Below are 18,384 nucleotides of genomic sequence, written 5' to 3' on the forward strand. Positions count from 1 at the left end.
GTGTTATTGAGCGGAAGCCCTCTAAAAGTGTGTTATTGAGTGTGTCCTGTGCGTCCTGGCCTGAATGCTAGCTGAATTCAGGAATAAAGTTTGTTCAGCAATCAGCATTCTGGATGTGTCTCTATACAATGGATGTTTTTTGTAATCTTGTTCCCTCTTGGTTTTCTACACCATTTACTAGGTTCTTCTCTTTCTCTCTCGGCAGCGGTGCCGTTTCCGCTGAGCCACAGGTTGAACATGCGAGAGGTGTTCGACAGTGAGGGGAAACCGCGTGTGGACCTGCTGAAGGCTCACCTCACTAAAGAGGGTCGCGTGGAGGAGCCCGTCGCCCTGCGCATCATCAACGAGGGGGGCGCCATCCTGCGCCAGGAGAAGACCATGCTGGACATAGAGGCGCCCGTCACAGGTTGCTCATCTCTACCTAGAAAAGAGGGCATGATCTGTTGATAAAAACATATATTGTTATTCTATTATACATATATGATCACTGAAGGTTATTTTTATCTCTAAATAAACTAATATCAAATACATAAACTATAGGTCAAAAGTTTGGAATAATTCAGATTTTGTCTCTAATGCTTACCACGGCTTCATTTATTTGATCAAAAATGTGTTTTGAAATGTAATTTATTCCACTTTTGATCAGTTTAATGCGTCCTTGGTCAATAAAAGTATTAATTTCTTTCTTTCTTTTTTTATTCTTACTCACCCCAAACTTTTTAATGTTAGTGGATCACGGTTTCCACAAAATTATTAAGCAGCACAACTGTTTTAAACACTGATAATAGTATTAAATGTTTCTTGAGCAGCAAATCAGCATATTAGAATAATTTCTGAAGGATCATGTGACACTGAAGACTGGAGTAATGATGCTGAAAATACAGCTTTGTCATCACATGAATAAATTACATATTAAAATATATTACAATAGAAAAATATTTTTTATATTTTTAAATATGACTGTATTTTTGATCAAATAAATAAAGCCTTGGAGAGCATAAGAGACTTCATAAGAGACCCCAAACTTTTAAACGGTAGTGTGACAACAAATTCAACATGGCTGAATATTACCTTTATGTTCTATTGCAGTGGACAGATGTGTAACTAAAAAAAAACAAACAAAAAAAACATTTTTATTCATGTTTTAGAGTAAAAATAGAAAATTTTGTCCTTTGAGATTGAATAATTCACGTGTCAGAGGATTAAAAGATACATTCACAAGTATAAGCATACTGTAATATGAATATGTACAAAATACATCTCTAGAGACTAACAACAGGGAGTTTGATATGCACATGCACATATTTATGTAATTCTCTGTGGTGAGACAGAATTACACTACATATGAATTTTATAACTGAAAAAAAAAGATACATCTCTCACCTAAGCAGAAAAACTTTGAAAATACAGGCTGAGATGACATTAGAGAATAAATGATATTGTTAGGAGAGGTGAGATAATGAACCGCACCTATAGTGACTTTAATTTCCCATGAGTCAAAGCGAGGTTTAGCAGGTCTGACACGGGACAAAGACATTGCTCCTCAGCCATGAAGAAACCGTCATTTAGCAGGCCGAGAGGCGAAACACGGGACCTTTCCCCGCTCGCGTTGGCCTCACACCTGAGACCGAACCTCTCCCTCTCTCCCAGCATGCATTTCTGAACCCTCATCAGCTGGTGGCCTAGTGAATTTCACACACAGGGGTCATTAAAAATTAATGGCTCGCTGGATAACTGATTTAATTCCCTGGAACCCATTACAGAGAGAAAGAGATGGTTAGCTTTGTGTGCTTTCAGGCATTCCAGACCTCGTGGCCTTTAACCCTTTGACCTCCCATTGGGAACACACACTCACATGAGAATAGCTCCAATTAGATGTCTTCATTAGATGTAACACAACACTCACCATATCTTCTGCTATCTTTCTCCATCTTTGTCTTTTTCTCAGATACACACACACACACACACACTCTCAGTCAGGATGGTGATCTTTCTATGAGCATGTACACAGCTTTTTTTTGTTGTTGGATGGCTGCAACTATTTCATTTTGTTACCATAGTCAGACACAAAACAACCATATTTCGCACATCACACATGTATTAAATGCAGGAACCATTCAGATTTGCTAATGTTGCTAATAGGGCTTGACATTATTTCAGCAGTGGCGTGTAACACAGTCACTCCTACTAGACACTTTGATGGTTTAAAATTTAAATACAGTATAATATATACATTTTTCAGTTGTAGCCTTTTAAAAAGGCATCTAAAATAATAAACTAAGTGTAATGTAGTGTTGTCAAAAATATAGATTTTTCAATACATATCGAGACAACACTTTCGATACTCATTTTCCACAGAATAGATACCAGCTGCTCTTTCTCTCTCTCTCTCTCACCTCTCCGACACCGAGTTACACACAAACCCTCCTTTCCTCACTCACTCGTTTCATTTGCTCCGGATGAATATTGTTGGTGTTGCAGGGCTTGAATTTCGGCGTGGGATTGCACGTACTGCGCATAATTGTACTCATTCCCGCAGATTTTGTGCTCACACCCAAAGTGCGCGCACATAAAGCCGCCTCTCAGTACTAAATTGAGTTCTTTTTCACTTTTATTTCACTTAAACTACAAACAAAATAATGTCAAAATGCTGATCTTGACGAGTATTCACATAAACAGTCAGTTATGTTTTAAGTGAACGTAAAAGGTTGAGAAAGTAAACGCATGTGTAACAGTATAATGGATCTGTGCGTCAGGTCTTAAAGTGACAGCAACCTAATATACCTGTTATCAAATTATGAGATAATATTAAAAATATCTATATGACAGTTTTTCCCCATGGTATCAATGTCAAAATTGTGGCCAGTGAAAATGCTAACTAAGTGGCTAGTAACTTTAGAAAACCACTAGCCACAATGGCTGGTGAGCAAAAAAGTGAAGGTCAAGTCCTGGATAGGACCTATTAAAATGAGGTAATAAATTCTCCATAGAGTTTACATGATTGTGGCCAAATATGACTACAAATGCTTACTATTATTGCGTGACTTTGAACACATAGCAGGTGACATACAAAGAGAGGACTTTCAGGATGACGCTTGATTTGCCTGACCACATGAAATCAGTTTACAAGCATAATTCTCTTTCCTGTGTTGACTTGTATTTCCCATTGAAAGCTGATAGAAAGGCATAACTATCTGACTGCAAAGAACCCCTTTCTCGTTGTCATATCTGTCTATTTAATTATTCATTAATAGTGATATGCACTTAAACTGACTCCATTTAAACTTTTTGTACATTTAAATGGTTAGCCTTAAGTTTATGCAGTTTTGTTTTTTATTAACTTTGTAAGTAGAAACTTAAGATGCAAGTTGTAATATCTGCCTTTGATTTACACTGATAACTATCTGTATACCAATGATATTATTATTATTTTAAATTATTTTTTTGCATTCTTTTTTAGATATTTGAGTACTTTTAATAAACTTTGTTCAGTAGATTCTTAAGGTTAATGGTTTTATATCTGCCTTTCAATTACACTGGTAACTACAAATGACATTATTATAATTATTTATTTTAAATATGGTTAAAATTATTGAACATTTCAATAAATACATTTTTTATTTTACTTTCTATATTTATATTTACAACTTTTCAAATGATCATTCTGCTAAAACCTTTTCACTATTATAAAGCGCTAGTGTTTCCTTCAGCTAATGCCGATCTTTTTTGTGTTGTTGCAGTGTGTGGTGATATCCACGGACAGTTCTTCGACCTGATGAAGTTATTTGAGGTTGGCGGGTCTCCTGCAACAACGAGGTACCTGTTTCTAGGGGACTATGTGGACCGAGGGTACTTCAGTATTGAGGTATGTCACCCTTCACCCTGTTTAGGGACCCTAGTTTGTAGTACACACCATCTTTGTCCAGATATCTTGATGTGGTCTGTGAAAGCATCTTTATTTCTATCTATATTCTCTCCTTCAGTGTGTCCTTTACCTCTGGTCGCTGAAAATCCTCTACCCAAAGACGCTGTTTCTTCTGCGGGGAAACCATGAATGTAGACATTTGACTGAATATTTCACTTTCAAACAAGAATGTGAGTACTGACATGAGGAAAACTCTTCGTCTCTTCAGTTACGGTGTCTCTACACTTACATTTAAAGTTTAAAACTATGCATTTCCTATAAACACACCAGTTCACCTCTCATCTCCTCTGAAGGAGGTCTTTTTCTGGAGCAGTCTCTTGTCAGACAGAAAGAGAGATGCAGAGAGAGAAAGAGGGAGTATGATTAGCAGAAAATTAATTTGCCTGTTAATGTTGGGCCCAGGGAGCCTGTGAGTGTGATTTCCCTGATGAGAGGAGTGAGGAGGAGTGAGTGCCCTCCTTTACCATCTGCTGACTGACAGAACATACACACACACACACACACACACACACACGTTGGGTTTCCATGTTTTATGGGGACTTTCCATAATCATAATGATTTTTATACTGTACAAACTGTATTTTCTTTCCCCTTATCCTAAACCTACCCATCACAGAAAACTTTTAAACATTTAAAAAAACATAATTTTAAAAAAGCAAGATGGCGGCAGGAGCATCAGGGTGAGTTTTTACTATTCTGTCAAGGGTCTGCAGATGAAAAATAGCCTTTTTGGTTAATTCTGGCACAGTTACATCTATGTTTATTAATGTGCACTGCGCCTGTAAACAAAACAAAAAAATATCTGTATGATTTATAAGCTGTTTTCCTCATGGAGACCAAAAAATATCCCCAAAAGGACAAGGATGTCTGATATTGCCAGGCTTTGTGGGGACATTTTGTCCCCATATCTTAGGGTTTACCAGGACACACACACACACACACACACTTATACACAAATGTTTATTGTGCTATCTAAATGGGGACACACCATACACCTAAAATTAGTTATTATATGAATAATAATAATAATAATTATTATTATTATTATTAAATGAATAAATATCTAATTTGAGAAATAAAAATGCTGTGATTATTATGTTTGTAACTGAAAGTTAGGTCATTATTAAATAATAATATTCCTCTTTACAGCAAGTCTGAAATCTGATATATTAAAAAATAAAAGAAATTATATATGTGAATATTTTTATATAAATATCTTGTTTTTTATTATTATTTTAATAATTATTTTAATTTCTAAAACAATAAATAAAATAAATGTATATATATATTTAAAATAATTTTATGAGAATACATATAAATAAATAAATATAAATTATTATTAATTATTATTAATATAATCAATTATAATACTTTTTATATAATAAATTTGAGTATCATATTTATCATATCATATTTGTCATATTAATCATATAATATTATGATTCATATATATAAAATAAATATAATTAAATAATTAAACATTTTAATACAGAGCATTAACTCTTTTAATGATGAAATATATTATAAAAATGTATACATAACATTGTTTAAAAAAATTATTTTTTAAAAAAAGGTTTCATGGGGTAATTTTTCTAAAAGAATAGAACTAAATTAAACATGCACTTATTGTGACGCACATTTGAAAAGGTAATAATCACATTCAGTATTGATTCTCGACACAGAGCACATTTGTATTCTTATACTACTACACTACAGCATAGCAGAAACTTTACATATTGATTGATCCAATGTCATTAGTGAGAGTATTTGTGAAGAAAGATGGAGGGAGAGATGGAGAGATAATGCAGAGTGATGCAGAGATGTGGCTGAACAGATTGGTAGATTTGGAGCAGTGAGATTGACACAGCACAGACTGACTGTCTGTCTCTCTCTCTCACACACACACACACACACACACACACTCCTTTAGTGTCCTCTGAAAGTGTAAATGAATGCAGGAGCTTAATGTACAAATTAGATTCATACAGAGAAAATAAACACTCACTTCATTTCTGAGCTCTGGAATGACATTACTTCAAACTCTTCCATCTGTATTTCTCCTGCGCTATCTTTGTTTATCTCTCTCTGTCTGTCTCTCGGGTGAAATCAGATGCTCTGCAGGTGTGTGATCTCTGTCTCTCTTTCTTTCAGGTAAAATCAAATACTCGGAGCAGGTGTACGATGCGTGCATGGATGCGTTCGACTGTCTGCCTCTGGCTGCGCTGATGAATCAGCAGTTTTTGTGTGTTCATGGCGGCCTGTCTCCAGAAATCCACACGTTAGATGACATCAAGAGGGTGAGCAGGACTAGTATATATAAATTCAGCATTAAATCGATAAAAAGTAACTTTTAGACTGATAAATACTGTTCTTTTGAACATTTATCAAAGAATCCTAAAAAAAAAAAAATTATATAAATATCAGGGTTTCCACAAAATTATTAAGCAGCAACTGTTTTAAACACTGATAATAGTAATAATGTTTCTTGAGCAGCAAATCATCATTATGTGACACTGGACCACAAAACCAGTCACATAGGTCAATTTGATGAAATTGAGATTTATAAAGCATCTGAAAGCTGATAAATAAGCTTATCATTGATGTATGGTTTGTTAGGATAGGTCAATATTTGGCCGAGATACAACTATTTGAAAATCTGGAATCTGAGTGTGCAAAAAAATCGAAACATTGAGAAAATCGCCTTTAAAGTTTCATTTATGTTCGCGATTGTGCTGCATTCCCTCACAAAAATAAATGTTTTATATATTCACGGTAGGAAATTTACAAAATATCTTCATGGAACATGATCTTTACTTAATATCCTAATGATTTTTGGTATAAAAGAAAAATCAATAATTTTGACCCATACACTGGATATTGTGCGACTTATACATACACCGTGCGACTTGTGACTGGATTTGTGATCCAGGGTCACATATTAGAATGATTTCTGAAGGATCATGTGACACTGAAGACTGGAGTAATGATGCTGAAAATTCAGCATTACTGGATGATTTGAAATGTTTTAAACTTAAAGTTCCCATGAAATTGTGAAAATGTTTTTTTAGTATGAATATGTTATCCTTACAGTTATCTATAAGCTAGTGTGCTGCAAAACAATGACAAAAATTTGCATTTAAAAGATATAAGCATTCAAAACTTAGAGTCTCGTGCACTTACGCCAATATGGGCCAATGATCAGATTTCCTGTCCAATCAAATGATCTCTAGAATCTGAAGCTCCGCCCCCTACATTATAAATAGACGCTGAAGCTGTGGCTGAAATCGGTCATTTCCGAAATTACGTCACCACATTGAATAATGCTGTGCGCTTCAAGGCACTTCAGTGGGCCTTTAAGACTGAGCTCTGACAACAGATGTTTGACGGATCTTCTTTAAATCTCCCCTTATGCTTCTGGTGTATTTTCCTTAGCAGTGTTCAGGCTGTGCACAAATGCAGCGCATGGTTTTTAAAACTATTATTCCCTATCTTTTTCAATTTAAAGTGCTTTATTTGTATGACAAAGAATGGCACATTTTTATCACCAACACAGGGCAAAAATAAAAGCAAAATAACTATGCAATAAAAAAGTAGTATTAAAAGTGTAATGTAAAATATTAAATATTGTTAAATATTAATAATGTTGTTCATTAATTAACATTATTAGCATTTTTACAAATATAAAATTGTAGTGATGTTGACACTAGACCTCTCTCTCTCTCTCTCTCTCTCTCTCTCTCTCTCTCTCTCTCTCTCTCTCTCTCTCTCTCTCTCTCTCTCTCTCTTTCTCTCTCAGTTGGACAGGTTCAAGGAGCCGCCAGCATTCGGCCCCATGTGTGATCTGCTGTGGGCCGACCCGCTGGAGGACTTCGGCAATGAAAAAAGCCAAGATTACTTCAGCCACAACTCTGTCCGTGGATGCTCCTACTTTTACAGGTAAACCATTCAGCCTTCTTCATGGAGATCGCTTTGAGAAGTGATAGAAGAGGTGCAGAAATCAAGATCTCTTTAGTATCTCAATGAGTTCTCCTAGACAGCAAATGGAGTCTCTCCTGCTTCTCATAACCAGTAACCTCACATGTGGCTTCCCTAGACAGCTCAACAATCTCTCAGACTGTGCTGTGCTCAGATTTAACAAGATACCTAAAGTACACAATCAAAAGTCAGAGATCTCAATATGAATTCATCCGAGACCGAATTTTTTAAAGGTTTAAAGGGGGCGTGACCAAAAGAGTTTAAGAACCACTGCTGTATGTCAACAATTGTGTCATTTGTGTCTCTTTATATTTCCCCTAAGAAATTTTAGGAGAAACATCTGAGACAGAGTTGACACTTTAAGTCTCCTGAGTCATGAAAGAGTAACCACTTAGCAAAACAATGTTCCTCAAGGACCGGTTAAGTACAGTGAAATAAAGGTGTAGATAAAAGTCCAGCGCCTGGAGTGCTGAGTGAGTTTAATTGGAATTGTAAAGAAGTCCAACAGTGACCAGCTTCAGCACAACACAGAATCCCCACAATCCCACGGGAATCTGCGCTCTGCCGTTACCATGACAACTGGCTACTACTGCCAGATCCGCTGAGACATGAAGATTCAGAGATATAGTGAGAACCTGAGAGAAAGACAGAAATTATGGAAAAGGAAAAGGAGAGAGGATAGAAAACAGGGCTGAACGATTAATCGAAATAAAATCACAATATGACTTTCGTTGTTTGATTATCAAATTGCAAAGACTGCGATTTAATTAAATGAATATATACGCTGCACATTTGTAAAGTGAAGCATTTTTAAACCTGTAGCCAACAAAGGAGAATCTTCAGACAAAGGGAGAAGCATTTCAGTTTTACACCAAAATAAACATTTGATGGTTTAATGTTTGAAAAGGAAGAAATTAAGACATAAATATTAGTGTTGTAATTTTACTGTTGCACTGAAAAATTATTATTACTTTTTTTTTATCTTACAGTGAATGAAAGTATTACAATAGTAATATATTTCTTATTTTCTTTATTCTTAATGATGATAATAACAATATAATTATTATATATTGTATAGTCAGAGATATACAATCACATTACAATATGATATTTTAGCCAAATTGTGTAGCCCAACAAAGCAGCACAGCAAACCTGGAACGAACAAACAAAACAAAACAAAATATCACATTTTAAACCGGCATCACAAATTTTGTCTTAAAAAAAATCCCCAATTAGATTCAGCCCTAAGAGAAAATCTATGTGGAGAGAGAGGAAAAAATGGATATCTAATGCTAAGCTAATGCAGCTAACATTGCGCAGCCTGTGAATGAGAGCCTTGGGTGTGAATGTTATTACCCACAATCCTCGCTGTTTTCACTTCTCATGAAACCCCTGTCTATGTGAAACCCTTTGAAATCAATGAAACACAATGGATGGCTGTTGTGTCAGTGTGCTGCGCTTTAGGCCAGTATAGACTAGAAAAAAAATAGACAAGACTGCCAAGTTAAATAATACATAACATACAAGATTAGTCTTCAACATGGCATCATACCACACAACATCTGAGACTTCATTTCTTTGCTAGGACCACATTTAGACCCTTCAAATATTTTGAGCAGGAAATGATGGTGGTTTTCACTGAATGCTGCACATTTACATCACTGCTACCCCCTGGTGGCTCGTAGTGGCAATACAATAATACACATGCTAGCAAACGGTTAAAACACACTCCATGGTTTCTGAAACCTCTCTTGAGCATCTCAGAAATATCAGGATGGTTGTATAATCAAATGAGACCATAGTGAACTGAGGAAGAGGTTTCAAAAGTGATGTTAGATCTAAATCACAAGTGCTAGCTGGACACACACTAAAATCCTTTTGGAAATAAAAAACAGTCTAGAGCTGATCTTAGCTGGTTTTAGCTGGTCTCCCAGCCTGGCTAAGCAGGTATTTAGCTAACAAAATAACTTCTAAGAATGTTTAGAATGTCCAATTTTTTAAATGGTTAAAAAAATTATTGGTCATGACAAAAAAAAAAACATTTCAGAAAAAATGTTCCATGAACAAACAATGTATAGAAAATGTTTTTGTGCTACCTTTAAACGTTTTACAGACTATATAATTTGGAATGAACATTCTATTAATATTACTGGAAGAACATTAAATGTTGATTTGATTTGTCATTTGATTTCATCAAATTTTGTTCATAACCGAGATAACCTTGCCAAAACGTTCCCTGTTAGCTGGGGTTTAGATAGTTAGCTTACAGGAAGCCCTCTAAAAAACTAGCAAAAACAGACCAGCTAACCAGTTATTTAGCCAAATGAGTTGTTTTATCAGTATTTATCAATGACTGTAAATATTGTTTGCCATGCCTCATTTTGTCTGTTTAATCATTTTGTACAGCTATCCTGCAGTGTGTGAGTTTTTACAGACCAACAACTTACTGTCGGTCATTAGGGCACATGAGGCGCAGGACGCAGGGTAAGAAAACAACACGCAACGTCACCTTTGACTTCCTGTCTTTTTCTACATGACCGTTTTTTTCTCTTCAGCTCTCTTCCTCGCCTCCTACAGATATAAAACCCCTAAAACACACACACACAGTATATTGACAGTCTGGATTGAGTTTGTGTTGATGGACGATCAGTGTGCAGATACAGCTGACCGACAGACGCAGAGAGACATTGATTCTCCATAATCCACATACATTACAGTACAGTAGTGTTCATTGATCTGAAATGCCACCAATGCACACACATTCACCTAAGCCCAGGCCCTTTTATCAGTCATTGTCTCAGTCATCTAAACAGCAGTCAGTAATGCACTACAATGCTCCACAGCAATCTACAATACTCAGTACAACAGTCGACAACAGCACACAGCATGCTCACTGAGTAAATTAGTTCATTTTACACAGTCTAATCAAAATAATAATAATTTTGTGTTGTATTGCACGCTTTACCACAGTAAAGGCGAAGTTCTTTAAAAGAAATAATGAATAAAGGCTTCAAAACAATTATGACTGTTTTTGATCTGAGACTATGCTTTGAAAGAAGTTTTTAACCAGGCTTCAAATACTTGCTGTAGAATAGGGTTTTATCAGAAATATGTACTTATTAATGATGTTTATGAAAACACCCCACTGTAATTCTAATCATGTTTCTGATGGTCATTCTATAATTATCTTTGACCTCTTCTCTCTTTTCTTGCACTTTTAGTTACCGTATGTACAGGAAGAGTCAGACCACAGGTTTCCCCTCTCTCATCACCATCTTTTCTGCTCCAAACTACCTGGACGTTTACAACAACAAAGGTCTGAATTCAGTTATATATATATATATATACACTGAACAATAATATAAACGCAACACTTTTGTTTTTGCCCCCATTTTTCATGAGCTGAACTCAAAGCTCTAAGACTTTTTCTATGTACACAAAAGGTATTTCTCTCAAATATTGTTCACAAATCTGTCTAAATATGTGTTAGTGAGCACTTCTCCTTTGCCGAGATAATCCATCCACCTCACAGGTGTGGCATATCAAGATGCTGATTAGACAGCATGATTATTGCACAGGTGTGCCTTAGGCTGGCCATAATAAAAGGCCACTCTAAAATGTGCAGTTTTATCACACAGCACAATGCCACAGATGTCGCAAGTTTTGAGGGAGCGTGCAATTGCCATGCTGACTGCAGGAATGTCCACCAGAGCTGTTGCCCATGAATTGAGTGGTCATTTCTCCACCGTAAGCCGTCTCCAAAGGCGTTTCAGAGAATTTGGTAGTACATCCAACCGGCCTCACAACTGCAGACCACGTGTAACCACACCAGCCCAGGACCTCCCCATCCAGCATCTTCACCTCCAAGATCATCTGAGACCAGCCACCCGGACAGCTGCTGCAACAATCGGTTTGCATAACCAAAGAATTTCTGCACAAACTGTCAAAAACATCTCAGGGAAGCTCATTTGCATGCTCGTCGTCCTCAACGGGGTCTCGACCTGACTGCAGTTCGTCGTCGTAACCGACTTGAGTGGACAAATGCTTACATTCGATGGCGTCTGGCACTTTGGAGAGGTGTTCTCTTCACAGATGAATCCCAGTTTTCACTGTACAGGGCAGACTGCAGACAGCGCGTATGGCATCGTGTGGGCGAGCAGTTTGCTGATGTCAACGTTGTGGATCGAGTGGCCCATGGTGGCGGTGGGGTTATAGTACGGGCAGGCGTATGTTATGGACAACGAACACAGGTTAATTTTAGAGTTCAGGTAGCACATTTTAGAGTGGCCTTTTATTGTGGCCAGCATAAGGCACACCTGTGCAATATTCATGCTGTCTAATCAGCATCTTGATATGCCACACCTGTGAGGTGGATGGATTATCTCGGCAAAGGAGAAGTGCTCACTAACACAGATTTAGACAGATTTGTAAACAATATTTGAGAGAAATAGGCCTTTTGTGTACATGGAAAAAGTCTTAGATCTTTGAGTTCAGCTCATGAAAAATGGGGGTAAAAACAAAAGTGTTGCGTTTATAATTTTGTTCAGTGTATATGCAAACTACAAGCAATCACATCAGTTTCGCATGGCTCAATGAGATTGCTTGCTCAACATTTAAATAGTCTGGTTCATTGTTTGCAAACATTATCAATTATAAATGTAGATACATTTTTATATAAATTAGAATAAACATGTAATGTGTGAATGTAACTGCCTTAATGCCTCTCCGCAGCGGCCGTGCTCAAATACGAGAACAACGTAATGAACATACGGCAGTTCAACTGCTCGCCACATCCGTACTGGCTGCCCAACTTCATGGACGTCTTCACCTGGTCGCTTCCGTTTGTTGGAGAGAAAGGTGGGAAAGAGGAAACACAGTGTTGGTAAACAGCAGGAGACATCATGATTCTGCCAGGAGACACAGTCTTTGTGGTTACACAGATTCCTTACTTTTTATTCATTCTGGGTGTGTGAGGGAAAGTGGATCCTCTGCTGTGTTGTCTCAACTTGTTAAAGCAAAGAAGATGGAATAGGTCTGATACGAACTGTATTTCATCTTTTCTGTCTCAACAAGTAAAACTATCAGGTCAAACTTTTTTTGATTTTACCTCATAATAAAGTCAATTGATAGAGATGGAGATTAAAAGATCGAGTTTAGCTGGTGTATAAATGTTACAGTGACACTTTATGTTTTTGTTGTTGTTAATGTAATTGTTCATAGTTTATGCTAAAATGTCACGAGATCTTGCCTTTTTGACCTTTAACGCCTCCACAGTGACAGAGATGTTGGTGAATGTCCTCAGCATCTGCTCTGATGACGAGCTTATGGATGGAGATGAGATCTTTGATGGTGAGGCCCAGGGTTTTCAGAAACACACATGTCTAGACTTTTAAAATTATTTCACCTAATTTTAAGTGTCAGATATGACCAAATGGCAACTAAAATGAACCTATTGTCCAGTTTTTGGCATTCTCTGTCAATCGTGGATACTTCAGTATATTGTTGCGCACTGTAGCTTTAATTTTTTTTTAGACATCTAAAGATTGTTTCATTTTAAATTCTTGTACAGAATATTCAGCTTCAGTGTGCTGTTTATGAATTATAAGCCTGTTTCCTGGTTTCTCTCAGCTAATGCTGCAGCTGCCCGTAAAGAGGTCATCAGAAACAAGATCCGTGCCATCGGCAAAATGGCCAAAATGTTCTCAGTTCTGCGGTGAGTCTAGAAGGGGTTGGGAACACATGTTTGTGGTTTGGATGTTTACAACATCATTTATTTTTAATAATACAGCAATATGTTTGTGTTTGCATGGCCTGAGACACACTGTTGTTATGATTAACTCAAATAAAGTGCAACAGTTGGATTCCGGAAGAAAAAAATTTCTGCATACGGAAATTGATTTTTAACGATAACTTATAAACCTTTGAAGACAGCCCTACTATGAACTATGGGATTATTTGCTGCTGTTGAAGCCATCAGCCCACATTATTTCAACTTATTTTTTAAAACAATCGTATTTAACAGTGGAATTCGTGGTGAAAAACTACATTAGCCATGATGCTATAAAATTCCATCAAGTCAAAACAAGCAAAATGTGCCAAAAAATCTCATTGGCTCCGCCCACTCCCATGAAGTATGTAATCAATATAATCAAGTCTGTCTTCCTATGCTCTCAAAATACATATTTTATGTACATTATGCATATTTTGCAATAAACTTAAATATATGTATATATTTAATCAACATACTATAGGGGCATTTGTTAATATTTTAAATTAACCTTTATTATTATATATTTCTGATTTCATTTTAACTTGACTTTTTAGTAATTTTGCTGTGCTTTTGTCATTTTTATGTCAGTTTTTTTTATATTTCCATTAAGCTTGAATTTCTATTTATTTTAGTTTTAGTAATATTTTAGTATTTATGTACTATAAAACTATTTGTTAATATTTTGAATTAGCTTTTATTTTTTAGATATTCTGTTTTCATTTGAACTAGTTTAAGTTTTAGTAATTTTGTAATGCGCTTTAGTCAATTTTATTCGTTTTTTTATATTTCTATTTAGCTTGAATTTCTATTTAGTTTAGTTTGAGTAATATTTTAGTATTTATGTACTATAAAACTATTTGTTAATATTTTGAATTAGCTTTTATTTTTTAGATATTCTGTTTTCATTTGAACTAGTTTAAGTTTCAGTAATTTTGTAATGCGCTTTAGTCAATTTTATTCATTTTTTTATATTTCTATTTAGCTTGAATTTCTATTTAGTTTAGTTTGAGTAATATTTTAGCATTATTTATATACTATAATATATGTTAATATTTTTAATTAGCTTTTATTTTTACATTTTAATATTTCTATTTAGCTTGAATTTATATGTATTTCACTTGCACATCAACTTGTACGCTGGTTTGTATTTCGACAGAGAGGAGAGTGAGAATGTGTTGACCCTGAAAGGTCTGACCCCTACTGGCATGCTGCCGAGCGGCGTACTGTCTGGAGGAAAACAGACCTTGCAAAGCGGTGAGTTACAAAACCAAACCGCGCTCTTATACCTTCCAATCACAACCTCTTTTCTCTTTCAAGGTCACTAGGACAATGTCATACAAACTCACGCACATGTTTGCTAACCCCTCTCTTTTAGTGAAACACTTTCGTTCATTCTCTTCACTAATTATACCATCTGAAATGTGCACACACGAACATACTGGGAAACTAACCGGCTAATGCTAACTGCTAACTGCCCGTGGCAGCTACTTGGCAGCTAATGCTGGGGGATTGTGCTGCGTGCATGACTATCACAATAAACTCCCCCATCCATCCTCCCTCTCTCCCTCTCTCCTTCTCTCCGTCTGTCTTTCTGTGCCTCCTCAGCTACCATCGAGGCCATTGAAGCAGTCGAGACGGTTGAGGATGGAGAAGGTAAACTGGCCGGCCTCTATCTCTCTCTGTGCTGCTCAGAGGTTTCATAGTGACCGCTGTAACACGCTAGCTAGCTAGACAGCGCAGCCTAGCTAACTGAGCGTGTGGGTGCTATGACTGGTCAGGGATTGTGTATTACACACAGACACACACATTTATCTAAATATCTAAATGGGGACATACACTATGTTCAAAAGTCTGTAGTCAGTTTTGAGAGCAATTAAGACTTGTTAAGGAAGGATGAATTAAATTGATCATTTATAATGTTACAAAAGTTACAATTTCTATTAATCAAAGAATCCTGGGAAAATAAATGTATTACAGTTTCAACAAAAATATTAAGCAGCACAACTGTTTTCAACACTGGTAATAATAATAATTGATTCTTGAGCAACAAAAATGAAAATTCAGAAAATTCAGCTGTCATCACAGGAATAAATTACATTATAAAATATATTAAATTAGAAAACAGTCATATTAAATATTTATAACATAAAAAAAATCATATGGTAGTGTACCATAGGCTTGCTAATTATAAAGACTACAGACTGACCTTACTCTACCCTGAAAAGGTCTAATGTAATCAGTCAAGAATGTGTAGCATCAGGTTTGATCATCACTTTAATCAATTCCTTCCCATAATGATATATACTGTATAATGTGATAAGCATATCCTTGCTGAAAGAAACAGTTTAAACCAGCCCAAGCTGGTTTTCTGGTCTTGAATGGTCTCTCATCCTAGTCAAGCCAGTCTGGTTTGCTAGTTTTATAGGGGGTTTGGGCACTTGTTGTGAGGCTGGGAGAACAGCTAGACCAGTTTAAACCAGCCAATACCAGCACACCAGCCATAACACTTACATCCAGCCAATAGACAAATATATATATATATATATATATCCTATTATATGAATATATGGCATCCTCTGTTGATAATTGATAATCCAGTCTGAATAGTGTTTTATAGAAATATACTGACACACAAATACACATACACATACACATACACATACACACACACACACACACACATGTCTTCCTGCTTATGCAAATGCTAGACTCTGCTCTGCTGTTCTCCACCCTTTCCCCCCTAATGGCACACATTCTTATTCAGCAAGGTTACAGAATGACTCAGCAGACGGCAAGAATCTGGGCCATGGGCAGGTTGGGGCACGCGCCCCTTGCCTCTCACAAATGACCCAGTATTCTTACAGCACCACACCCCAAACACTGATCACCCCAGCGCCGCTCCTCGCGCTCTCACTCTGGGTTTGGTCTGTCGTGACCATGTGATCTGCAGGGATCATGTGACCTCTCAATGACAGGGTTTGTTTTTAAACTCATTCAGAGTCTAAACCGTTTTCACGGATATCTGGTAAACAATGACTTAAAGGTCAATGAGGGTTCTGGAAGTTTAAATGCTGTTTAAAATCTCCAGCAAAATAGGTTTTTAATCAATAACATATTAACCTTGTGAGACTGACCTAGCATTGATACGCACTGGCTTGACTTGATAATCCACAAAATATGCAGAAGAATATTAAGAAAATATGCACGAAACATTATCACAAGACAAAGAACAGAAGAAAACTGAGAGTATAAATGCACAGGATGACGACAGGTGAGACAAAAATCAATGTTGCTGCGTCCCAATTCGCCTTATACTATGCCCTAAAACTATGTGCTGTTTTTGTGAAGCGAGTGTGTAGCAGCGGTTCAAATTCTCCACATTCAATTTAATTTAATTTCCCATCGTTTCAGAGAGACATGTAGGAGCACGTTGATCTGCCAGTCATGGTTCTTTCATGTGTTTTCAATTTGCATAATGATGCATGTAAAGGTTATTGACCAAACGTATATCTTTACGCAAGTTCACAATGCTGTTGCAGATGAAATATAATGTGGATAACATTGAATAAATATATTTTAGTCAGGTTGGATACTGATAATTAATCCCTCAAACCCCTTTATCTAAACCTCGCTTCTTAACCGTTGGTCTCGCACATCCGCCATATTTGTAGTTTTTTTTTAAACACTCTTTATTTGTGTTTGTAGTTCTAATCAAATCCTATTAGCCGTTAGAGTGTGCACGGATCTGTACTTTGGATTCTAACCGGAAAAAGTAGACCATCCGGGTATCTTTGGAATACACATTTCAACATTCAACGATTTGGGACACACTTATTCTAATTTTGAATACTATTGAATGAATAACTATGGCAACCAAGGAAACAGGAACTTAACACACAGGAACTGAACACAGGCAATACAAAACAACAGAATATCAAAATAAAAGTTCATGAACACGGACCTGAAAATGCAAACTTTTGAAAACAGGATTCAAAGTGCAAGTTTTTGAAAACGATAATGTTATCGTCTCCATGTAAACGACAAAAACGTGAATTTGTGAAAACGGTATTGCGTGTTCAGTCTACAGGCGCGTAGTGTTTCTTTACAAAGTGACATTGCCAACTACTGGCCTGGCAGCAGAATACAGCGTTTTTAGTCGCTTTTAAAGATCCGCGTGAACGAGGATCATTTTGACAATGTTGTCGTCTGTACGCGAAAAACGCAAAGGAAAAGCTTTTCCGCTTTTAGTACATTGTAAACGTGCACTTAGTTTTAATCAATAATGGAAACACTGGTACACAATCTGTTTTCCAGATATTTTAAATAGCTCAAAGAATAAATTCAAATGTGGGTGATTCAGAGTTGGGTGATTTGCTTCCAGGTTTATATAGCTCCTTATCAAATAATATTTTGGAATGCCTATGGAGAAAATCAGTGGCAAAAATACTTCCAGAGCTCTTTTCCCAGCAGGCAGGGTGAGATGGGAAGAGTTTCTATTCATTTGAAAGCCAAAATCTTCTGTGTGGTCTGAGAGCAAACCCAAGAGAGGATTTCACATCATCTCTGACTGTGGTATGATGAAGCACTATGTTTCCATCAGAACTGATCAAAGTACATTCAAACCAATAAAATTGACATTACAAAAAAAAAATGTATGCTTGTGAAGTGGGTTTGTTTTCTAATGGAAACATTGACTGTGCTATTGGTCTTTGTG

The 18,384-nt window shown here is 36.4% G+C and overlaps 1 protein-coding gene across 1 annotated transcript in view; it reads left to right on the forward strand.

Moving 5' to 3' along the window:
- Nucleotides 1–18,384, forward strand: part of ppp3cb (protein phosphatase 3, catalytic subunit, beta isozyme) — a 47,994-nt gene that overhangs the window by 26,902 nt on the left and 2,708 nt on the right. Inside the window, exons 3-14 of the mRNA XM_084429568.1 lie at nucleotides 206–406; nucleotides 3,741–3,865; nucleotides 3,984–4,095; nucleotides 6,077–6,222; nucleotides 7,722–7,861; nucleotides 10,307–10,384; nucleotides 11,122–11,216; nucleotides 12,632–12,757; nucleotides 13,175–13,249; nucleotides 13,529–13,613; nucleotides 14,827–14,924; nucleotides 15,276–15,323. Of these exons, the coding sequence (XP_084285694.1) occupies nucleotides 206–406; nucleotides 3,741–3,865; nucleotides 3,984–4,095; nucleotides 6,077–6,222; nucleotides 7,722–7,861; nucleotides 10,307–10,384; nucleotides 11,122–11,216; nucleotides 12,632–12,757; nucleotides 13,175–13,249; nucleotides 13,529–13,613; nucleotides 14,827–14,924; nucleotides 15,276–15,323 (1,329 nt within the window). The remainder of the gene's footprint in view (nucleotides 1–205; nucleotides 407–3,740; nucleotides 3,866–3,983; nucleotides 4,096–6,076; nucleotides 6,223–7,721; nucleotides 7,862–10,306; nucleotides 10,385–11,121; nucleotides 11,217–12,631; nucleotides 12,758–13,174; nucleotides 13,250–13,528; nucleotides 13,614–14,826; nucleotides 14,925–15,275; nucleotides 15,324–18,384) is intronic.

Source organism: Rutilus rutilus (assembly GCF_951802725.1).
Source record: "Rutilus rutilus genome assembly, chromosome: 14".
In the NCBI taxonomy this organism is placed as follows: domain Eukaryota; kingdom Metazoa; phylum Chordata; class Actinopteri; order Cypriniformes; family Leuciscidae; genus Rutilus; species Rutilus rutilus.